The 25,776-nt window shown below is 43.0% G+C and overlaps 2 protein-coding genes across 2 annotated transcripts in view; one reads left to right on the top strand and one right to left on the bottom strand.

Moving 5' to 3' along the window:
• The window catches only part of TAP1 (transporter 1, ATP binding cassette subfamily B member), a 44,447-nt gene extending 27,353 nt beyond the window's left edge, over positions 1 to 17,094 (bottom strand). The window contains exons 1-3 of the mRNA XM_077484605.1: positions 17,020 to 17,094; positions 3,434 to 3,952; positions 314 to 428 (exon numbers count right to left, since the gene is read on the bottom strand). Coding sequence (XP_077340731.1) covers positions 314 to 428; positions 3,434 to 3,941 — 623 coding nt within the window. The 5' untranslated portion in view covers positions 3,942 to 3,952; positions 17,020 to 17,094. The remainder of the gene's footprint in view (positions 1 to 313; positions 429 to 3,433; positions 3,953 to 17,019) is intronic.
• Positions 17,095 to 17,235: 141 nt separating this feature from the next.
• TAP2 (transporter 2, ATP binding cassette subfamily B member) overlaps positions 17,236 to 25,776 on the top strand; it is an 89,692-nt gene continuing 81,151 nt past the window's right edge. The window contains exon 1 of the mRNA XM_077484601.1: positions 17,236 to 17,432. The gene's annotated coding sequence lies outside the window, so the exon portion shown is untranslated. The remainder of the gene's footprint in view (positions 17,433 to 25,776) is intronic.

Raw genomic sequence — 25,776 nt, 5'->3', positions numbered from 1 at the left:
CCCTCAAAAAAAAAATTTTTGAGCACCAGCTGCCACTGACCAGAAAAAAGCCATTATTAAGCAAATGCCACAAAGTATCCCGCTTACAATACACCAAACAGCACAGAAACAAGCCTCAAACCTTTTGGCACAAAGTCACTTGGGGTGCTGAGACCAAAATTTAGCTTTTTGGCCACAGCCATGAAAACACTACATTTGGAGAGGAATAAACAAGGCCTATGATGAAAAGTACACCATTCATACTGTGAAACACGGAGGTGGATCACTGATGTTTTGGGGATGTGTGAGCTACAAAGGCACAGGAAACTCTCACCTGGATAAGGTGATGATGGACATCATTGTGATGGCATTCCAGAATACAGAGGGGTCTTCTTTGGTCTGGATCCAATCGGTCATACGTCCTGTGTATGAGGGCAGTGCCATCTCACCTGTTAGGAAAGACAAATCATTACCACAATTAAAGTGTTACTAAACCCGCAACAGTAAAATCAGTGTGTATATACAGTAAAGCATGCTTGTTATACTCACTGTGGAACCTAAGGGGTTAATTCTTCGCTTTGTGTAAAAAGGCTGTTTGATCCTGTCTTCTCTGATCCTCCCCTTCTTCCACTGACTCCTAATAATTTCCTGATAACACAGAGTCTATGGAGTCACTCTGCACATGCTCTGTTTGGTGTGTATTGCTAGAGAGTTTTTTTTTTTCTCGGGAGCGTGCAAGTTATCAGCACAGGGCTAATCAGCACTGTCCAGACAGAGGGTCAGGGGTCTGGCAGTCTCATAGGACAGTCGGAAACTCCACCTACAAGCTTTAACCAGTGCTTTTGCTGGACACTGATAGAAATTATGAGACTGCTATATACTGCTGATGAGAAAAGGTATTTAGCAGTTTATATTTACTAAACTAATTGCATTTCCATGTTCTGTGGGAGACCAGATAAAGTGAATGCAGGGCCCTGGGTTTAGTAACACTTTAACTGGAAATAGATAAACTAACAGATGTTCTGCAAATCCAATAAAACAAAAGAATGTGTGTGCTGTTCAACGCAACCAATCACATTCCAAATACCTATTTTAGGGATGTTTATAGCAGAATTCACAAAAAAATGTATATAAATATATTCCAATAGCTACAAAGCATACAAATTAACCTTGTGCACACAGATTACCTTTAGAAACCCAGATATTACCTTTTAAATGTAGCAGTGACATCATCACTGTGCTGCACAGAGGCTGTACAAAGAGCAGAGCTGTAGGAGGGGCCCAGCTGGCTCCACCCACTACAGGCTGCCTGCAGGAAACTACAGAAGGGGCGGAGACAAGACCGGTCACCCTGAACAATGAGAGAGAGCAGCAGTGACTGGTCTTTATTACAGGAGACTCCTACACAGAGGGAAATTTTCACACTCTGCACAGATCTGGGATAAATACACAAGGCCCACCAAGATTCAAGGAAGAATAAACATGATGGATGGGTTCGGATAATATTTGCTCATCTTGAAGTTCAGCTTTAATAAAAGAGATTACATTTGTGATTATTCCATAAAATGACTCATTTTTACTTTTAAAGCTAAATTCCAAGCAAATAGTTAAAGACACAAAAAGAATACATATAAAGGAGCCATTTTGCCTCCCATAGGCTTTGGATTTTTGTCTATCCAGTCCTAAGATTTACACAGATCTGTCACACAGCACAGCACAGCTTGGCAGGGGAGGAGATCTGATATTTCTCTGCTGCAGTTAACTAATGCAGGCCATACACGGTTGAATTTCGAACAAATTTTCTTTTCAAAATCAGAAAGTTCTTTTTTTTGTGATCCGATCATACCACCATTGATTTTCGAAAATTCGGCCGACCAAGCCTTCAATTTCACCTCATGTTGCTACAGAAAAGAATTTTCGTGGCCGGGAATCTTCTTTTCTCTCCGTAAATTTTCTTTTCTTATTACATTTCTCGCATGATTCTCCCATCATTGATTAGAATATCGTTCGTTTTTCAAAAAATTTCCAACATGTCCGATTCCTCAAATTTGATTTCCGCACGAAAATCGGCTGTTGCTGCAGCCCACTAATGGGGCGAAATTCATACGAAAATTGTTAGATACGATTTTCGAAAGAAAATTCTTTCGAAACTCGAACAGTGTATGGCTGGCATAACACTTATGCCGTGTACACGCGACCAGACTTTTCGTCAGCAAAGGTCCGATGGAACGAATCTGTCGGACAATTCGATCGTGTGTGTGGGCTCCATCGGACCTTTGCTGTCCAAAAATCTGACGGACTTTAGAAATAGAACATGTTTCAAATTTTTTCGGCCGGACCCAGTTCCTATCGAGAAATCCGTTCGTGTGTATGCTAGTCTGATGAACAAAAAAATGACGCGAGGGCAGCTATTGGCTACTGACTATGAACTTCCTTATTCTAGTCCAGTCGTGTGTCATCACGGTAGAATCCGTTGAACTTTGGTGTGATTGTGTGTGTGGCCAAGTCCGTTCATTCGGAAAGTCCGTCCGAACTCTGCCGAAAGTCCGTCCTAGTGGACCTAGTCCATCGAAAAAAGTCTGGTCGCGTGTACGCGGCATAACAGGTTTTGTTCCTTCCACAATTTGTAAGTGGACAGTAAGACCAGGTTCACACTAGTGCAACTTTAGATGTGACTTAAGTCGCACAGAATCTCATGACAAGAGAAATCTCGCCCGTTCTAATCAATGTGACTCAGAGCGGTGCAATTTTTGGAAAGGTTCCTGCATCACTTCGGTGAGATTTACAATGCGTCTTGGCCCCACAAAATATGAAAAGCCGCATCAAAGTCACACCACATAATCGCACTGTAAATCACATCAAAGTTGCATTGCAGTAGTGTGAACCGTGCCTAAAAGTAGAAGCAGCAGACTGATGAGCTCACCTCTCTGTCACACTGCTCTCTAGTCCTATCAGCATGCTCCTCTTTAGAACATGAGCACTGCAGCACAATTGATTGGCTTCTCATGCTGCTTCTTCCTTTACAAGTCTAGGCTGTGCAGTACATGGGGCTCATACCAAAGCAGGTGTATTTACCCTGATCACATTCACAAAACTACAGTTATTGGGTTGAATACAGAGCTGCATTCATTTGTGTCTTTTAACCCTGGTTCACACTGGTGCGATTTATCATGCGATTTCACAGTTCTAAATCAAGTCGCACCCCAATGCCGGCAATGGAACCGTTCAAATTATTGCGACTCAAGCTGCAATGACTTTGAAAAAGGTTCCTGCACTACTTTTTTGGGGATTTCATTGTGACTTGCATTGACTTCTGGTCACAAGCTGCAATAAAAAGGAAGGTGCAAATCGCACCGATCTGCGGCTTTGAAATCGCACTGAAGTAGCACGATTCAGCGTTGTGAACCAGGGCTTATACCTACAGTTCAGCTTTAAGACAAAGCCTTCTACTCACCCCATGAAGACAGCACCAAAAACACAGCCACAATCAGGAACCTGCCCACGTAGGACTTTAGAAGAGTAATTAACCGCCACACTGACCCCGAAGAACCTTCTGATTTATCCTCGTCACCCTCACTAGATGGAAAGAGCTGGTACCAGATGACTCCAGAGGCCGTCGTGAGAAGGTAAGAGCTGAGGAAAAGGTCCGTTCTCCCCCAACTGTACAGGATCTCCGCACTAGTCTGTGGTGAAAAAAGGTCGGTGAAGGTCACACAAGATGGTACCAGGAGGCTCAGGACCGCACAGAAGATAAAAAGAGCATCTCTTTGTAACCACGATGGAAGCTTGGAGCTTTGGCTGACCGCACGAGCACCCAGGATCAGAACGGTGAACCGTGCCAAGCTCATCAACCACACTGGAAGGAGACCCAGAGGGAAGAAACTGGTCAGAAGCGAACTCAGGAGGTGGATGGAAAGGAAATCCATAATGACAAGGCCAGACAATGACCACAGGGGATTCATGGTGGTGGAATCTAATGACAAGAAGACAAAAAAAACAGTGTTAAAGAGGAAGTAAAGCCAAAATAAAAATAATAAAAACAGACCCTGCAAGGCAAAGGCATAATGAGGCATAATGAGGCATAGGCAAAGGCATAATGAGGCATAATGAGGCATAATGAGGCAAAGGCATAATGCATAGCATACTAGCTCATTATGAATAACTTACCTGAGATGGAAGCCCCTGAAGCGACCCTCGTCATCCTCCTCTGCCATGATACCCGGAGTGACTTCCGGGTATTGCGGCTCCGGCGCTGTGACTGGCCGGAGCTGCGATGACGTCACCCTCGTGCTGGCGTGCGGGAGCCACCACTAATGGCGTGATTGCCGTTAGCAGCCACATGCGCAGTGCGCCTGCACATGCGCCGTAGACAGCGGTGCCTGTCATTTGCAAATATCTCCTAAACCGTGTAGGTTTGGGAGATATTTCTTGGACCTACAGGTAAGCCTTAATCTAGGCTTACCTGTAGGTCAAAGTGGTCTGTAAGGGTTTACAACCACTTTAAAGGAATGTCACTGAAGATTGGCTGCAAACCAAACAATCCACAAACCTGTGACCCCTAAAATATACAGGTACAACAAGAAAATATATTCAAACTCAGTGTACACTATGTGTGTGCTCTATATGGCCAAACGTTTGTTGACACCCGACCATCCCAGCTATGGAGCTTATTGGACATCCCATTCCCAAACCATGGGCAGTAGCCACTCTGGCGGTATGATTATGTCAGATTTTTGCGTCTCAAAGCGGTACAATTGTTTTGCATAGAAATATGGCGGGTGGGTGGGTTTCCTCCGGGTACTCCAGTTTCCTCCCACACGCCAAAGACATGCAGGTAGGTTAATTGGCTTCTGTCCAAAATTGCCCCTAGTATATGAATGGAGACCTCGGATTGTGGGCTCCCTGAGGGTAGGGACCGATGTGAGTGGGCGATGTACAGGGATAGGGACAATTGTAGACACTCACTCAGGTTGAACTGGATGGACTGGTGTCTTTATTCAACCTTACTAACTATGAAACTATGAAACTATGGCGTTTTATATTGTAGGCATGTAATTCTCAGGAATAACACACTTAAATCTGCCCAAACAAGTCTACTATACATCCCGGGCAGGGCTTTTTTTCTCAAAGAATAGATGCAGGAACTCCCCCCCTTCTGAGTTCCGCCTTGTCTTCGCCCCCTACCCACCTCCAAGCACCACCCCTTGATTCCACCCCCTACCCACCTCCCAGTACTGCACCAAGTATCATTTGCTAAATAATTTGTATGGAATTTGTTCTTGTCTAATAACACGAAAAGCAGTAAAAATAGATGCACTGGAGCCAGCAACAATAATCCCCACCCCAGTAATAATAGATCCTCCCAAGCAACAATAGATTCCCCACCCACCAATAATAGACCCCACGCCGGTAATAATAGATCCTCCCAAGCAACAATAGATTCCCAACCCACCAATAATAGACCCCACCCCAGTAATAATAGATCCTCCCAAGCAACAATATATTCCCCACCCACCAATAATAGACCCCATCCCAGTAATAATAGATCCTCCAAAACAACAATAGATTCCCCACCCACCAATAACAGACCCCACCCCAGTAATAATAGATCCTCCCAAGCAACAATAGATTCCCAACCCACCAATAATAGACCCCACGCCAATAATAATAGATCCTCCCAAGCAACAATAGATTCCCCACCCACCAATAATAGACCCCACGCCAGTAATAATAGATCCTCCCAAGCAACAATAGATTCCCCACCCACCAATAATAGACCCTACCCCAGTAATAATAGATCCTCCCAAACAACAATAGATTCCCCGCCCACCAATAATAGACCCCACTCCAGTAATAATAGATCCTCCCAAGCAACAATAGATTCCCCACCCACCAATAATAGAAACCACCCCAGTAATAATAGATCCTCCCAAACAACATTAGATTCCCCGCCCACCAATAATAGACCCCACGCCAGTAATAATAGATCCTCCCAAGCAACAATAGATTCCCCACCCACCAATAACAGACCCCACCCCAGTAATAATAGATCCTCCCAAGCAACAATAGATTCCCCACCCGCCAATAATAGACCCCACGCCAATAATAATAGATCCTCCCAAGCAACAATAGATTCCCCACCCAGCAACAACAGACCCCACCCCACCAACAATAGTTCTCCACACAACAATGGATCCCCAGCACAGAAACAATGGACCATCCACAACAAAAGATCCACCCCAGCAACATTAGACCCCCCCCCCCCCCCAGCAGCATCAACATATCTCCCAACGGTCAGCATTAATAGACCCTCCAGGAGCCAGCAACAATAGATCTTTCCCTCAACAGTAGATCGCTACAAGCACCATAAGACACCCGCCTAGAAACAACAGATCCCCACAAGCAATAGACCCTCACACAAAACAGATCCCCACCAGTGACCATAAATCAGCCAGCAGACAGCATCAATTAGGGCTGAAACAACTAATCAATTAATCGACAACAACAATTACTATTTTCATAATCGATTAATCGACCAGTAACATAATGGGGTTAAAAAAAAGAGCCCTTTATTAGTACAAAAATAGCAAATAATCGCTACTGTAAATATTACTTTCACAGTTCTACAGTTAAAAAAATGAACCCCCTACAGTAGAGATTATCTGCTTTTTGTTGTAGCATAAAGGGCTACTTTTAGTTTTTTTTAACCCCATTATGTTACTAAACGCCTTAGATCTGGTTCACATCTATGTGTTTTTTGGTGCTTTTTGCAGAAACGCCCTACAGTCCATTTACATGGCTTCCTACGGGACACATTCACATCTGTGCTTTTTTTCAGCCGCTGTGTATTTGGAAACGGTCGGGGGCTTTTTTTTGCCGCAAAACAATTTTTTTGGTTCAATATACTTCAATGGAGAAGCTTCAGAAAAGCGTGTAATGGGTTTTGCAGCAATTTGTGTTTTTTAATCTACCCAACAACAAATTAGGCAAAAAAATGCAAAAACTCAAATCGCAGCAAAATCACGTGCGCAAAAATCAAAACGCACAGCAAAAAGCACTGCAGAAACAGATCAAAAGCAAACTGCATACCGAGCCTTATGCTGGCCACATGGATCAATTTTCAGATGAAAAATCTTTGTACATTCGCTGAATGAAAGAATGTTGAAATTTTCACTTGTTTATAACATTCTGTTTTTAAAATGAATGTCATTTCTGAACGAAAACCACATCCACTGTCTGAAAATTCCAATACCAAGCAGTTTTCTATTTTTAAATTTTCCCATCACTCTGGTTGAAAAGGGACATCGATCTGACCCCCACTAACGATTAGAAAATTGAACAAACATTCTTAAAATTAAATTATTATTTTTTTTTTGGAGGGAAGATCTCCTCTAATAGTATATACAGTATATCTCTTCTGTCTGTTATTCTCAGAGTGGATTAGAGATTTTGCTCTCTAACCATACAGTTGGTTATTTATATTTACTACTGCATAGAGATATTTAAGAATAAATTGTTTTTTTTTTTAACGTTGCATATTAACTAAATTATACACCACACTTTTGATTTTTAAGGTTATTAACCGATTAATCAAAACAATAATCGGCCAACTAATCGATTATGAAAATAATAGTTAGTTGCAGCCCTGGCATCAATAGACCCTCCAGCACACCCCTTGCTAATACATTTGGTGCTGGAGGTGCCGGAACTGCGTTCCCGCTGAAAAAAAGCCCTGATCCCACGTATGATAAAGTTTGAAACACGAAATCATGAATTATAATATAATAAATAACTATAAATAATTATAAAAAATAATAAAATAATAATAATAATAATAATAATAATAAAATGAATTTCCTCACAAATGACTATCGCTCAATTCTGCACATGTTCTAATTTATTATCGCTGTACTCTAGCTGGTCTAAAACCGCCTTTTGACACTTTTGGTTGCCATGGACAATCTCCAGTTTCCAGACAAAAAGAACTGTATACAGTAAAACCTTGGATTGCGAGCATAATTCATTCCAGAAACATGCTTGTAATCCAAAAGCACTTGTATATCAAAGCAAATTTCCCCATAAGAAATAATGGAAACTCAAATGATTCGTTCCACAAACATTTATTCATAAATTCTTCAGTTTATAGTCCATATAAAAAGATTATAGCAATGTGATAGATTTTTTAACCATAAAATGTCCATCCACAAATGGAAGCCTCCACAAGGGGATTAGAAGCAAAATCCATCAGAAGCTCCAGAGTATAAAAGAGAAGAGAGGGGCCTCTAAGTGTAGCAATATGTTGCTAAATGTTGTGCGTTCATTAAATGTAATCATATTGCTACACTTAGAGGCGCCTCCCTTTTCTTTTATTCCCAGTTGTGACATGATGCTACTTGTATATCAAGACATCGCTTGTATATCAAGTCAAAATGTATTTAAAAAGTTTGCTTGTCTTGCAAAACGCTCTCAAACCAAGTTACTCTCAAACCAACATTTTACTGTATATAATATAAAACTGCATGCAGGGCATTGGGGACAAAAGGGAGGTGAAATGATTTCATACAGTAATGTAATCTGTAAGATTAAACTGTACTGTATGTGTTATGAATTTTGTACTTTTTGAATTTCCCGCTGGGGCATCGCCCCGTGCGCTGCGACGCTCGCAGGGAAACGGAGCCCGGTACACAGTACATAGGGTGGAGGACACAGCCTGCAGACACAGCTGGGGGGGACATCGCAGGATCCTAGGGACAAGATAAGTACACTGCACCAGGATCCTGCAATCCCGAGTGTGGCTTATGCAGCGTACACACGATCGGACTAGTCCGGCAGACAAACCGCCTGAATTTGCAGCCGAGGTCCGCCGGACTTTCCGAACGAGTGGACCTGCCCACACACGACCAGACTTTTCTGGCGAACTAGGTATGGCGGACAATCCGCTGGACTATGGCGGGAGTCCGCCGGACTTTTGAAATGAACAGGGATGCGTTGTGCGGCGACTTATATAGGGACAAGCGGCGGGGTCACCGGGTGATGTCACATGCTGTATAGATAAACATTACTAGATGTGAATATTAGTGATAGTCTAAATATTTGAAATAAATGTCCGGTAAAAAATGAATATGCAATAAAAAAAAGTGTACAAACTAAACACGATAATATTAAGGCGATAAATTGCTCGCAAGATTGGTGCTTAATAAGTACCGGTATTAAGTGAACAAAATAAATATACAATAAAATTAATAATAACGCTGTGCAAAATGAGCAATAAATAATATCAGTATTGAGGTAAATCACCTACATGTGAATAAGGCTTGCTAGTCGCACCGCAAAAGCAGCCAGTTCCAAGGATTTACACAGTAATTAGTTTGTTAATCTGTGCTGGACGGAGAGGCGGAGTCTGGCATAGACGCACCTAAGCGCGAGCAGAATTTGTAGGTGATTTACCTCAATACTGATATTGTTTATTGCTCATTTTGCACAGCGTTATTATTAATTTTATTGTATATTTATTTTGTTCACTTAATACCGGTACTTATTAAGCACCAATCTTGCAAGTGATTTATCACCTTAATATTATTATATTATATTATTATAATATTATTGTGTTTAGTTTGTACACTTTTTTTTTATCGCATATTCATTTTTTACCGGACATTTATTTCGAATATTTAGTCTATCACTAATATTCACATCTAGTAATGTTTATCTATACAGCATTATATATCAAATTTTTGGGGGATTATTTTGTTGGAATACAGTAATAGATAGTTATCCTCGCGCCAAAATGGTTCAAAGAATTGGTTATAAAACTATGGTTGCAGCAAAAACACCAATAGGAGCATAAAACCCTCCCCTAAATTGGTAATATATAGTGTATAAGTGGTGTTGCGCTCCACAAAACTTAAAATAAATAAATCAATGCTGGTAAACAAAATCTATGTAAAGCTATTGGAACCGTGTTCCTTTAAATCTACACACTCTGAAAAAATAAATATAAATAACTCAAACTAAAGTGCATACAGTGATAATCCTACTGGGATAAAGTATATAAATATATGCAAATAAAATCAATAATTGCAAACTCCCAACTATAAAGTGCATATGGTGAGTGTGATTACATTAAATAACATCAAAATACCTCAAAATAAATATAAATATATAGATCCCTGATGAAGTCACATGACTAGTGACGATACGCGTAGGATTGGATGAGGAGGATACCGGAAGTGACGTCCGAGGTACGAGCGCTGAGTCCGTTCGTTTTTTACGCTGTACACTTGTTGCCTGTGATTGTTTTATCTAAATGTGAGTACCTAGGACTAGGTCCTTTATATATTAAAGCTTGTGTTTACTATTCACTATTCCAATAGCTTTACATAGATTTTGTTTACCAGCATTGATTTATTTATTTTAAGTTTTGTGGAGCGCAACACCACTTATACACTATATATTTTGTTGGAATATTTTACCTACTAGCTGTGCAGCAGTAAGGATTTGGGGGTTTCTTTCATTCTCCCCTCTGGTGTACTGTTCCTTATAGGCTCAGTTAGTTATTTGCACCTTAATCACTTACTGTTCCGTGTAGTCACAGAATTGATTTATTTTGATGTTATTATAGTTGTAACATTGTGATCTATTTTTTCTTACTTATTTATTGGTAAGGGTAATTTGATAAATTTTTCTGTAGATTGTGTGGTATGAGGTTCTTCTGAGGCACTTGTTTTATTGCACTTGGCACTTTAAATTCGTGGTGGAATATTGAGTTTAGCGCATCACTATATTTTTTAAGAGTAATAAATGATCCGCCACCATAAATTCTTAGACCCCTTTCACACGGGGGCGTTGGGGGCCTGTAAAGCGCTGTAAAGCGCTTGAAAGAAGCCTCATCTGCAATCCCAATGTGAAAGCCCAAGTGCTTTAAGAGCCCTCTCACACTGCCAGCGCCCGAAAAACACTGGTAAAGCGCTTTACCAGCGTTTTTCGAGCGCTAGTGGGGCTCTTTTAACCCCATCTAGTGGCCAAATAAAGGGTTAAAAGCGTCCACAAAGCACCGCTGTCAAAAGCGCTTTTCAGGCATTTTTGCAGTCGCTTCCCATTGATTTCAATGGGAAGGGGCGCTTTAGGAGTGGTGTATTCACCGCTCCAAAAGTGCTGCAAAGAAGCTGCTTGCAGGACTATTTTTGATGCCCTGCCAGCGCAGCGCCTCAGTGTGAAAGCACTCGGGCTTTCACATTGGGATTGCAGTTGCGGCTTCGTTCAGGAGCTTTTTTTTTTTAAGCTAAAGCGCCTGAAAAAACGCCCCAGTGTGAAAGGGATCTCAATGTGAAACCACTCGGGCTTTCACATTGGGATTGCAGATGAGGCTTCTTTCAAGCGCTTTACAGGCGCTTTTTTTAACGCTAAAGCGCCTGAAAAACGCGCCAGTGTGAAAGGGGTCTTAAAGGCTTACCAGAACGATTGGACACAGATAGGTATACACACACTGAGTAAATCAGGCTTGAATAATAATGAAACTAACTCTGCAGCCACAGACTCCAGGAAAACAATAGACAACTTCTAATGATGTAGTGTAGGTTAATACACCCAAACGGATATTTATTAAAAAAGAGGAAAAAAAAAATAAGAGGGCACATAGCGTAATTCTGTAAAAAGATTTACAGCATGTTTATTGGATAAAAAAGTAACAATCACATTTGGTGATGACAATCAAGCGCTTTGAAAAAAGAATGGCAGTAACAGTGGCATCAGTAATCCTTCCCGGCGCGTTTCATTCTCTAGGACATCATCTGGCCAAGCCCAACCCCTGAAAAACAACCCCACACCACTATCCCTCCTCCACCAAAGGATTTGGACCAGTGCACAAAGCAAGGTCCATAAAGACATGGATGAGTGAGTTTGGGGTGGGGGGAACTTGACTGGCCTGCACAGAGTTCTGACCCCCAACCCCATAGAAGCCTTTGGGAGGAATTAGATCGGTGGTATTTGATCACCTCTGCGGTTTTAATTTTTTGCGCTATAAACAAAAATAGAGCGACAATTTTGAAAAAAACGCATTATTTTTTACTTTTTGTTATAATAAATATCCCCCAAAAATATATATAAAATTTTTTTTTCCCTCAGTTTAGGCCGATGCGTATTCTTCTACACATTTTTGGTAAAAAAAATCGCAGTAAGCGATTTGTGCAAAAGTTATAGCGTTTACAAAATAGGGGTTAGTTTTATGGCATTTTTATTAATAATTTTTTTTTACTAGTAATGGCGGCGATCAGCGATTTTTTATTGTGACTGCGACATTATGGCGGACACGTCGGACATTTTTGACACATTTTTGGGACCATTGTCATTTATACAGCAATCAGTGCTATACAAATGCAGTGATTCCTATGTAAATGACACTGGCAGTGAAGGGGTTAACCACGGGGGGGGGCGAGGAGGGGTTATGTGTGACGTTATGTGTTTTTTTAATTGTAGGTGGCGTGGCCTGGCATGTGACGTCACTGATCGTGGCAGTGTAGGGGTTAAGTGTCCCTAGGGGTGTGTTACTAACTGTTGGGGGCTAGGCTTTAATTTAGTGAACACTGATCTCTGCTCTCCAATCACATTGAGCAGAGATCAGCATCACTAGTTGCTAGGCAGAACGGGGAAATGCTGTTTACAACGGCATTTCCTCGTTCAGCCGCCCCCGTGAGATGATCGCGGGTATACCTGCGGCGATCAAGTCCACGGGACCCGCGACCGGACTCACGGGGGTCCCGACCAGCACGCGCTCACGATGGCAGGGCGTCAAATTTAAAGGGACGTACAGGTACTCCCATTTGCCTGCCCATGCCATTCTGCCGATGTACAACAGTGTGCGCTGGTCGGGAAACGGTTAAAGTTAATGTGCGTGTAGCACAATGGTTCTTAACGCCTGTCCTCAGGGCCCACTAACAGGCCAGGTTTACAAGATAACTGAAATACATCACAGGTGATATCATTTGCTGCTCAGTGATTGCCGTATTCTATGTACACAGGATGCCGAGGCAACCTCTTCTGAACTATTTTTTTTGACAGCTTGAAAGCAACATTTAATACCATCCATTTAACCGCGCTTAGTTGCGTTTAGCAGTGTTTTGCCATGTTGGTGCCTAGGAGCGTTTATTTAAGATAACATCATAAGACCCTCCCAAAGTACAAAAAAACTGAATTATTTAACTATTTCAGCCATTCTGTGAGACCAGAGTGAGAAGCAGCAGCTGACAGAGCCTCAGTGTACTTGCACCTACTTCAATTTCGGTGCTTTTACTATGGATCCCATAATGAGCATATGTGAGGAATTTTAAAAAGCCAGATATAAAATTTCATGCAACTATGTCGTCGGGGGTCAAGCTCAATGGCGGGGTCATCTGGTTCAAATCTAACAACATATGGGTCAAATTCCAATTCTACTTTGGCTAGTTTGCCGTGTACACACGATTGGACTTTGCAACGATGTTTTAAGACAGGCTGTTGGCGGAAAGTCCGACCGTGTGTATGCTCCATTGGACAATTGTTGTCGGACTTTCCGCCAACAAATGTTGGCTAGCATGTTCTCAAATTTTTCCACCAACAAATGTGTTTTGTCCGACTTTCCGATCGCGTGTACACAAGTCCGTCAGGCAAAAATCTAAAGTACAAACAGGCATGCTCAGAAGCAGAAGCGGTCGGTCTTGTAAACTAGCATTTGTAATGGAGAATTAACATTCGTGACGCGGCAATTCTCTTCTTCTTTAATGGGATAATAATGAAGCTGCTTTGCTGGTGATACTGATGCAGTTATTGCAAATGAATTTTCAAAGACTTTTTTTTTTTGGCTAGTGATATATAAGAATAATATTATTATGTTTGTTTTTTTATTTCTTTATTTGTACATTAAAAAATAAGTAAACAATTAGACATGCTATCTGCCAATAGATAAATAAAAAGTGCATTCTATGCATCCAAAAATATAGAAAATATACCAAATCAAATCATTATTCAAAAAAAATTATGTCAAAGCAATAACCCCAAGGCCAATAATAAATAACACGTTATCTCCTCCGATTCCGCAACATGGCTGGTTGACAAACGAACGTCAGAAACGAACTGAAAAGCACGAAATGAAAAACGCGAAAAATAAAAGTGCGAATCAATAGTGATGGACGAACTTCCGACGGGACGTTTCGCGAACGCGGACCGCGAACGAGGCCGACCGTTCGCGAAACCGACCGTTCGCGGCGGGCCCCATTGACTTCAATGGGAGGCGAACGTTTCGCACCTTTAGGTCGAATTTGCAGCCACAGGATAATTATTAGCTGAGCAAACATAGTCCCACCACATGGCCAATGACTTAACACGTGTATGAGGTGAATTTGGGATCGATAACTACAAGTATTCTTTTTTTATATGGGAAATTGTTCTGACAATTCAGGACTGTGGAGCGCATGAAGGCAATGGAGGAGAGGGAAGGTCAGGGACCAGGGTAGGCAAAGAAGAGGGTGCAGGAGATGATCACCAGCAGCGTCACATACAGCAATGACACCTGCACCGTGATAGAGTCATCTGACAGCAGCACCGTGATATAGAGCACTGACATCAGCAGCGTGACATAAAGCATTAACACCAGCACCGTGATATACAGCACTGACAGCAGCACCATGATAGAGAGTACTGACATCAGAAGCATGACATACAGCACTGACATCAGCACCGTGATATACAGCACTGACAGCAGCACCGTGATAGAGAGCACTGACATCAGAAGCGTGACATACAGCACTGACACCAGCACCGTGATATACAGCACTGACAGCAGCACCGTGACATACAGCACTGATATCAGAAGCGTGACATACAGCACTGACATCAGCACCGTGATATACAGCACTGACAGCAGCACCGTGACATACAGCACTGACATCAGAAGCGTGACATACAGCACTGACATCAGCACCGTGATATACAGCACTGACAGCAGCACCGTGACATACAGCACTGACATCAGAAGCGTGACATTAAGCACTCACACCAGCACCGTGATATACAGCACTGACAGCAGCACCGTAAGCAGCCCCAGGAGTAAGTCAGCACAGCACAGGGATGGTGTGATCCCCTTATAATAAGAACCCCCAGGAGTAAGTCAGCACAGCACAGGGATGGTGTGATCCCCTCATAATAAGAACCCCCAGGAGTAAGTCAGCACAGCACAGGGATGGACCTTTGTGGACCAAGTAGGTTGTGTGTGACTGATTAGCAGACTGTACGTCAGTCCCTATACCGCTGAAGGACTGCTGCAGTATAGGGCAGCGGTCAGCAGTGGTGCACCTCAACCCTATCTATTGTGGACCGATAGCGGTCCTTACAGAACAGCAGACTGTACCGCACTCAACCCTATGTACTGTAGCACCCTACACAGACCAAGTTACCAGTCCTGATAAAGAGCTTTGTGGAACAAGTGAGTTGTGAATGATTAGCAGACTGCGGCAGAAGGGCAGCAGTCAAGTATAATATTCTTTCTATATTTGGAAGAAAGAATATTATACGTGTACAAGCCTATTACTGTACCACTGATACCAGTCCTGAAAAGAACTTTTGTGGAACTAATAGTAACAGCAACTGTTTAAACTGACCCTCACTGCCTAAATCACTGCTTCCTGCCTGTCCCTATACAAACTGGCAAAAAAGAGGAGACTGGAACAATTACTGGTTACTGGAATAGATCTTTTGTGGACCTGATAGTAACAGCTAATGATGATGTTGATGATGATGACTAATCTGGCTGTCCCTAAAATAGCAGCAGACACAGCGCTCTGTCCCTTTCTCTAAACTGACAAAAGACACTCAGGCTGCTGCAACAATCAGTAGCACAGCAAACCTATATACACCTAACACCTATACCAGTCCTGAAAAGAACTTTTGTGTAGCAAATAGCTAGTGGTTTATCTGTCCCTGCTCCAAACAGCAACCTTTCCCTATAATGACAGAAGAAAGAATGTAAAATGGCTGCCGGATCGGGTGTATTTATAAGTTAGGGGAAATGTCCAAGTGTCCATGTGCTGTCATGTCTCAATTGGCTGTCCTGTACCCCATGATGGATGTGTCAGCATAGGTTAAAGTTCGTTTACACATTAAACACGTAAGTCCGCCGGGGCGAACGACGCCAATAGTCCGCGAAACGAGCGGACCGCGAACGACCGAAATTCGCCGCGAAACGACCGCCGGGCGAACCGTTCGGCCATCACTACGAATCAACACTCACCAAACTTCTAATTAAGGGTGGCGCTAAAGAGCTGAAAAACCACGTTCGTAATTGTTGGCCAACATTTGTGTGACCGTGTGTATACAAGACAAGTTTGAGCCAATGATCTTCGGACAAAATTCCACGGTTTTGTTGTCGGAAATTCTGATTGTGTGTACGAGGCTTTAGTGGGTACTGAGGACAGGAGTTGAGAACCACTGTGGTAAAGGCAGGTGTCCCAATACTTTTAATAATTTAGTGTGTTTCAGTGATCTGCTCAACTCTTTCCGCTCATCAGTTTTCCTTATTGTTACATAACAGGTAATATGTTACATGGGGGACCCAGAAGAACAAAAACTTCTGTATCAATTATAATTACACATTTTCTCATATAAGTCACGTTTGTAGCTCAGAGTATCCTCTGCATTCTCTAATGTCTCTCTGTATCCTCTGTATATTCTCTCTATATTCTCTGCATATCCTCTGTATATTCTCTGTATATTCTCTGCATATCCTCTGTATATTCTCTCTATATTCTCTGTATATTCTCTCTATATTCTCTGCATATCCTCTGTATATTCTCTGTATATTCTCTGCATATCCTCTGTATATTCTCTCTATATTCTCTGTATATTCTCTCTATATTCTCTGTATATTCTCTCTATATTCTCTGTATATCCTCTGTATATTCTCTGTATATTCTCTGTATATTCTCTCTACATCTTCTGTATATTCTCTGTATATTCTCTTTATATCCTCTCTATATTCTGGGTTTTCTGTGCAGTGAGATCTATAGGACTTACCTCTGTCTGTCTCCTCCGGTGTGTGTCCTCTCCTCTGTCCTCTCTCCTCTCCTCTGTCTGTCTCCTCCGGTGTGTGTCCTCTCCTCTCCTCTGTCCTCTCCTCTCCTTTGTCTGTATGTCCTCTCCCCGGTCGGTGCCGGTTGGTCGGTTCTCCTGTCGGGAATTCCCCCTCTTTCCGGGAATCGGCTTCTTGTACAGCAAAGAGAAAGTGAAAGTATCAGTCGGAGCTCCTGTGTGTAGGAGGGGCGCCTCTCCATATACCGCACACTATATACCGGACCGATCAGAGCTCATCACCGACACTCTGCTGTCACACCGACCGTCACCTACCGCTACCGGGTCCGAACTCCTCTCCTACACACCCAGCGCCCTGCACGGGGGCCCCGACTCCATTCCCCGACTTCCCACAGACGGTGAGTACTCCTATCCTGCACCATGTATATGGCTGTGTACTTCTATGGCTGTATATGGCTCTGCCTTCTCTTCCCTCCATACATCCTTCAACTTTATCAGTCTAGACCTCCTGGGGGGACTACAAGTCCCAGCCAGCCTGCTACTTCACACACCTCCGCCAACTCTGGGAAAGTAATCACATTTGGCTCGGTTTCCACTAGTGCGACTTTTCATGTGATTTGGGACTGAAAAGTCGCATGACAAGTCGTACCCCATGATTTCCAATGAGTACCGTTCATATCTGTGCGACTTCAAGTCGCAGCGACTTCAAAGTAGTTCCTGCACTACTTTGGTCCCACTTTGATGCGACTTGAGGTTCCACAGACCTCAAGAATACACAGGCATTGCTTCAAGTCTTGGCAAAAAAATTGCGGTAAAATCGCGGCAAACCATCATGGAAAAATTGCACGACTTTGGGGTTGCAATAGCGGAAACCGAGCCTTATAGTTTTATATTATTGTTATTCTTCTTCCTGATATTATTGTGTTTATTAATAATATTATCTTTATTTTTATTGCTATTATTAATATTATTTTTGTACTACTTTTCTCCGGAGACATTTTTCAGGTTTTGCACACATAAAAATGAACATTTTAGGGCTAAAAGTGGGTTAAAACCCCCCAAAATTATATATTATCTGCAGTGGCGTCCAGTAGAAATTATTTAAGGGGGGGTCAAACAGTATAACACCCCCCCCCCCAGTCAGTAGCACTTACCCCTTAACCAGCGGCCTCCCCTGCTCGGCCGCCCTCTTGTTCTGCTCTCCACAGGTCATCACGGTGGCAGAAGCAGCTTCCGTCTTCTATTTTCGGCCATTTGGAAAACGGGTCTCACACTCACTTCTGGTTGGCCGGATTGAGAATCAACGGCCTTTTGACTAAGATCAAGTGTAGCATTTGTTCTTATAAAGCCCCATACACACTATCAGTTTTTTCTGCTGAGTTTTTCCTTCAGATTTACCAAAACCATATAATATGAGGTCAAACCTTTAGGAGTTTCAATGTGTATGCAATCAGGCAGGCCCTTCTACTACATGGTTTTGGTAAATCTGAAGGAAAAACTCAGCAGAAAAACTGATAGTGTGTATGAGGCTTGGAGACGCTGTGCTGCTCCCATAGGGGAGGGCAGGCAAATCTAATGGTGTCAGAGCACCTGGAAAGGCGGTTTCTGGAGCGACTACGCCGAGTTGCCCCGACGGAAACTGGGGGCCAGCCCATGGTCCAGTCTGAGCCGTCTGGAAGGGTGCTTCTGGTGAGGATGGAAAACCACTGGGTCTGGCCAGAGAGTCGGGCCCCTGGCCTTTTGGCCTAGATTGGCCCTCCAGCCAGGTAATTCGGGAGAGTATGCCGGTGGCTCCTTCTATGCTAAGGGGAGGAGTTATCGGTGTCTCCTGGATGTAAATTGGGAGTAATGCGGGTGAGGGTAGCGCCCCCCAGAGCTTCTTCCTGGCTGTGGTCTGGGTCATTAGGTCAGGGCGGTCTTAAAAGCCTATGGTGTATGTGTCCCTGGAGTGGCCGTCCAGGGGTGCCTGACGATCACCGCGAGTGAGGGTAACGTTGATTTAATGGCACCCTGGTCACTGCACCATTGCACACTTTTTTTTAGCACCTGCCTCCTGGGCCGGGACCGGAGGAATTCTTTATTCCTGGCCGGAGGGCCTGGCCATTGTATTGCACAATGGCCACTTTTCACTCTCCTCTACTTCCTTCTCCCCACTTCCTTTTTATTTATTACCTTTGTTGTTTGTCACTTTCACTGTGTGATGAGTAGGGTCACAGGTCCTCTGGCCTGTCCTGAAAGTCTGGGGAGGGGGTGGACACTGCCTTCTGACTTAGTTCGCCCTCTCTTTTTTGGGGTCTCCCTTCGGGGGAGCCCTGCCTAGTATTTGGGTGGGTCTGTTTTGGCAGACCTTCCAGAGAAAGGGGTCTGTCTGGTTTCAGCCAGATAGACCATGTTTTAAGTACCCATGTCCCTGTCTGGAGCCTAACGCCCTGGGGGAATTCAGGGCACGGCCCTCTGATTGCAGAGGGCGTGTGTACCCGTTGCACTTTTTTGTGTTTCACTCCCATGCTCATCTCCAGGACTTTTCCAGAGTCTCTCCAATCCTATGGAACTCCTTACCCCAATCTGTCCGCCTATCTACTACACTATTAGCTTTTAGACGATCCCTGAAAACCCTCCTCTTCAGAGCCGCCTACCCACACCTAACAACTTATTTTCATTTTATCCTTCAGCTCACCCCCCACAGTTATTACCTTTTGTTCCAATTGACCCTCCCTTCTAGATTGTAAGCTCTAATAAACAGGGCCCTCTGATCCCTCCTGCATTGATTTGTATTGTAAGTGTACTGTCTGCCCTCATATTGTAAAGCGCTGCACAAACTCTGTAAACTATGTAAATCCTGTATAAGAATAATAATAAATTTGGCTTTTGTGTTCTGCTGATCTTATACCATATATAGTAGATATTGAACCTAGAGGAATCTCAGATTTAGGCCAGTATGTATTCTGCTACATATTTTTTGGTAAAACAAATTCCAATAAGCTTTCATTGGTTGGTTTGCGCAAAAGTTATAGCGTTTGTAAACTATGGGATATGTTTATGGAATTTTTACTTATTTATTTTTACTAGTAATGGCAGCGATCAGCAATTTATAGCGGGATTGTGACAGACAAATAAGACACCTAACTGACACTTTTTGGAGACCAGTGACACAAATACAGTGATCAGTGCTAAAAAAAAATGCACTGTCCCTGTACTAATGACACTGGCAGGGAAGGGTTTAATATTAGGGGCGATCAAAGGGTTAAATGTGTTCCTAGGGAGTGTTTTTTAACTGTGTGTGTGGGGGGGGGGGGGGGGGGTGCATTTACTGTGGGAAGGCAGAGATCTATGTTCCTGCTTATAGAACAGACAGGATCTCTGTCTTCCCTTGTCACACAATAGCAATCTACCTTGTTTACATAGGCAGACCACCATTCTGCATCTGTACTAATGACACTGGCAGGGAAGGGGTTAACATTAGGGGCGATCAAAGGGTTAAATGTGTTCCTAGGGAGTGTTTTTTAACTGTGTGTGTGTGTGTGTGGGGGGGGGGGGGCATTTACTGTGGGAAGGCAGAGATCTATGTTCCTGCTTATAAAACAGACAGGATCTCTGTCTTCCCTTGTCACACAATAGCAATCTGCCTTGTTTACATAGGCAGACTACTATTCTGCATCTGTACTAATGACACTGGCAGGGAAGAGGTTAACATTAGGGGCGATCAAAGGGTTAAATGTGTTCCTAGGGAGTGTTTTTTAACTGTGTGTTTGTGTGTGCGTGCGGGGGGGGGGGGGGGGGGGCATTTACTGTGGGAAGGCAGATATCTGTGTTCCTGCTTAGAAAACAGACAGGATCTCTGTCTTCCCTTGTCACACAGTAGCAATCTGCCTTGTTTACATAGGCAGACTATCATTCTGCATCTGTCGGGAACGATCGGCGGCTCCAACTGATCCACTGATTGGCTCCCTCTGTGTCCATTCGCAGCGGAAGCTGGCTGCCGGCGGCATGCGTGCACGCCGTAAACCCAGAAGTAAAAGAAACATACAGGCACGAGATTTCGCCTGTAGGAGTCGCTTCTCTGCAGTACATATATGTGGCAAACGGTTAAAGCGGGAGTCCGCCGTTTTTTTTTTAAAAGCCAGCAGCTACAAATACTGCAGCTGCTGACTTTTAAAACAATGACACTTACCCGCCCAGCGCGCCCGCGATGTCGGCACCCGAAGCCGATCTCTCGATCGTCTCTCGGGTGCTGCCGCCGCCATCTTGGGTATGGGAATCAGGAAGTAGAGCCTTGCGGCTTCATTTCCCGGTTCCCTACTGCGCATGCGCGAGTCGCGCTGCGCAATAAGGATGGTCCCCGCTGTCTCTGGGATCCATGTGTTTCCCAGCAGACAGCGGGGGACCTTTGGAAAGGGGCGTAGATTCTGCGGAATGGGGCGTAACTTCTGCAGAATCTACGCTGGAAGTGGGTGCAGATACCTGTACTGTACAGGTACCTGCACCCCCCTCCTCCCTGAAAGGTGCCAATTGTGGCGCCGGAGGGGGGGAGGATTCCAATGAGTGGAAGCTCCACTTTAGGGTGGAGCTCCGCTTTAAGAAAATTATATGCAATAAGATACGGTGCAAAACATACTGAAAATTTTGGATTGTGGGGGTCATTATATACATTTTTTAAAGCTAATACTCACCCAACTTTCACCCAAGATTCACACATTTTTTTTCAATGTGATCCTGTATACAAAATGTGTGAATCTTCAGTGAAAACATTTATATATAGATGCCTTAGGGCAGCAATTCTCCACTGCTAAGGTATAAGCCACTGCCGTGCTGTGGTCTTCCACCTGCCAGGCCGTGGCTGTCTGGTGTCTGTCTGCAAGGCATTTGTTTAGACAGGTGGCAGTTGGCCGGTAAAAACTGGCACATTGCATTGTTTCTTTTTTTGTTAGATGTTTGTTGAGATGTCATTTCGTAAAGTTTGATGTGCAACGCAGTGGATTTCCTTGCACCATGCTGTGCTGAAAAACATACTTCCTTTTTTTTCAGTGCACTCTACCAGCACAGTGGCGTGAAATGCCATCATAGGGAATAAGGCTGTTGCCTTGCTTTATGCTACATGGAGCTGGTGATGAATTATTTTTTACTATGATCCTCAGCTCCATCTAGTGGCCATAATAAGATATTTTTTTTTATTCACTGTATTCTGTAAGAATGAATAGCATTCAACCAGGAGAGAAAATAGCATAATGACATTCGATTTTTTGATCCCATTTGCACCGAACAAATGTACATGGAGTGTTACAGGACAATTAGCTCTGAAAATTTTCAAAAGAGAAGCTTCATCCACTTTAAAAAAAAAAAATAATAGCAGCTACTAACCCATTTCCCTAAACTTAGCAGGTATGCCTATGTATAGTATACAATTTTCTTTCCCTTTCACATATTAACCATTTCCCACCCAGCCATCATATTACAATAGGCTCGGTGGGAAATGGTTATACATAGAAGCTCCCTGGTCCCGGGAGGGCATCATATGATGTCCTCCCAATCGTTATTGGTTGAACTAGATGGACTTGTGTCTTTTTCAGCCAGACTAACTATGTAACTATGTGCACCTCCTGCGCACTCTGACACCCACCCCGGCAATCAATCTGTCACCCGCTGTGTCCATCAGACACAGCACAAGAAAGATCAGTGTGCCAGGCCGGCCCTGGTATCAAGTGATCGCTGTGTCGTATCGATCACATGACAGTTTTACACAACAAATGGCTTTCATTTTATAGCCATTCATTGTGTACTGTTGTGTTGATCTATGTGATTGGTCACAGTGGTCACATGGTACAGACACGGACAATCACAGTGCACTGTATCATTTGATAGGGGTGGCCAATCAAAGCAATTCCAATAATACATAATTGCTATGAATAGATGCCATTCATAAAAAGGATTGCTTTTAACCACTTGCTTACTGGGCACTTAAACCCCCCTCCTGCCCAGACCAACTTTCAGCTTTCGATGCTCTCACATTTTGAATGACAATTACTCAGTCATGTAACACTGTACCCAAATGAATTTTTTGTCCTTTTTTTCATACAAATAGAGCTTTCATTTGGTGGTATGTGATCACCTCTTGGTTTTTTATTTTTTGCGCTATAAATGAAAAAAGACAGAAAAAATTATTATTTTTTTCATGAATTTTGGCCACAATTCATACTGCTACATATCTTTGGTAAAAATAACCCAAATTAGTGGATATTATTTGGTCTTTGTGAAAGTTATAGAATTTACAAGTTGTGGTGCAAATCATAAAAAATTGATCACACCTGATGTACTGGTGGCCTATCTAATTTCTTGCGACCCGAACAAGCCAGGAAAGTACAAATACCACCCAAATGACCCCTTTTTGGAAAGAAGACATTTCAAGGTATTTAGTAAGAGGCATAGTGAGCTTTTTGGTGTTGTAATTTTTTCCCACAATTCTTTGCAAAATGTGTGTATGCTCCATCGGAATTTAGCTGGCTGAATTCCTGCCAGCAAAAATTTGAGAGCACGTTCTCAGTTTTTCCGATGGAAAAACGTTCTATCGGAAATTTCGATCGTGTGTATGCAATTCCGACACGAAACAACTCATGCATGCTCAGATTCAAATACAAGACAGAAGCTATTGGCTACTGGGTATTGAACTTCCTTTTTCTAGTCCCGTCGTATGTGTTGTATGTCACCGCGTTCTTGACGGTCGGAATTTGGTGTGACCGTGTGTAGGCAAGACAGCTTGAGCGAAATCCCCTGTCGGAATTCCATGGGGGAAAACCATCAGAGCGTTTTCCGACCAAAATTCTGATCGTGTGTACGTGGCATTAGAAGTGATCTGGCCAGATGCCGGTATTTATCAGCCACGCTGTGACAAATGCTGAACGTTTGCCAGCTTAAAACCTCAACTTACTTTCAGTTTCTTCATAACTGACATTTTATGGACTTTCCGAGAAACAGTATTTGTACTGTCCTAGCATCATAGGGCCTCAAGAAATGAGATAGGCCGTCAGTACACCAGGATTGATCAGTTTTCAGATATATACCTGTATATACCATAGCGTGTGGACTCTATAACTGTCACACAGACTTCATAATATACACTGAATTGTTTTTTTGTTTTTTTTACCAGAGATATATAGAAGTATAAAATAATGAAGAAACAATACTTATTTGCAAAATGTTATAATAGAGACATGTTTTTATTTTCAAAATTTTTGGTATTTTTCCATTTATTTAGCAAAAAAAAAGACCAAGTGGTGGTTAAAGCTGTAGTAAACCTAAACCCAGTCGTGTATTTAGGCTTTGTGCTGCCCTAGGCCTGACTAAACTTGTGCACCCCCTAATTTAAATATGACCCACCCCTTCCTGTCTAGGCCACACCCTTTGCTTGTTTAAGACACGCCCTGACATTTTCAAGTGAGGATACTAGTTCTGAGGGCCTGGGGGAGGGGGGGGCAATGGATTCCATTAATTTGCATAGATTTCCTCTCACTTCCTTTTTGGCTATGGTGCAGGAAGTGAAGGGAAATCTCTGCAATGGGGCAGGGATGGTAAAAAATAAACTGACAGGGGCTATAACCCTCCCTTATTCTATCCAAAATGAAAAAAAAAAGTATTGCCTATAGTTCTATTTTAAGCACAAATTTCTGATAATTTCATGGAGAGGACTAAGAATATATTACCATGCCAATGGTGCAGCAGAAAACATATAGCACAGTGAGGAAGGTTTGTGGTCCAGGATGAGAGGACAGTCAAAATTTGAGCTGGCGCCCCCCCCCCCCCGTTGCGGAATGCTAGCCGCCCGCATACCGGAAGCAGTGCGCCCGCTTTATGGGGGCTCTAGACTCATTTGCCTCTCAGCCCAGTCCGCCCCATAAGACTGGCGCTACACTAATGCCACGTAAACACGATCGGAATTATGGTCGGAAAAAGCTCTGATGTTTTTCCCGCTCAAGCTGTCTTTCCTGCACATGGTCACACCAAATTCCGACCGTCAAGAACGCGGTGATGTACAACACTATGATGAGCCAAGAAAAAATCAAGTTAAAATGCTTCCGAGCATGTGTAAAATTGTTTCCGAGCATGTGTAGGAATTTTGCGCTTCAGAATTGCTACAGACGATCAGAATTTCCGATAGAAACGTATTCCGTCGGAAAAATTGAGACTATGCTCTCAAATTTTTGCCGGCGGGAATTCAGCCAGCTGAATTCCGATGGAGCCTACACATTCAAATTTTCCGATCAAAATCGCTCATCAGTCTTTTGCTGGCCGAAAATTCCGATCGTGTGTACGCGGTATTACAGTGTATCGCAAGCTGGCGTGGACTCGTGCTGTGTTGTCCACCCCCTGCAAAGTGCTGCCCTAGGCCTGGGCCTTGTCGGATACAGCATTGCCTAAACCACATACCAGCACATTATGAAAGACTTGAAAATAAGGGAAAAAGACCCTCTTATGGGATTTTGAAGGCAACCAAAAAAGAAAACTGCTTAAACATTTATGTATGAAACCACAGTAATGTTTATGTAATAAAAAGTGGTTTTATATATAAATGGTTATGCAGTTTTCTTTTTTGGTTGCCTTCAAAATCCCATTAGAGGGTCTTTTTCCCATTTCAAGTACAGAAATAGGGATGGTGGCAACCGCTTCCCAGAAAAAGAATAAACATACATTGGAAACATTATAAAAGACTTACCCTAGAACAAAGCCCTCCAGCGGTGCGTTGTCACAGCT

The sequence above is a fragment of the Lithobates pipiens genome, unplaced genomic scaffold (assembly GCF_037356315.1).
Source record: "Lithobates pipiens isolate NorthernLeopardFrog02 unplaced genomic scaffold, aLitPip1_a1.2 Scaffold_1, whole genome shotgun sequence".
NCBI lineage: Eukaryota > Metazoa > Chordata > Amphibia > Anura > Ranidae > Lithobates > Lithobates pipiens.
The sequence above is the reverse complement of the archived record's forward strand: the minus strand, read 5'-3'. Positions and strand labels throughout refer to the sequence as shown.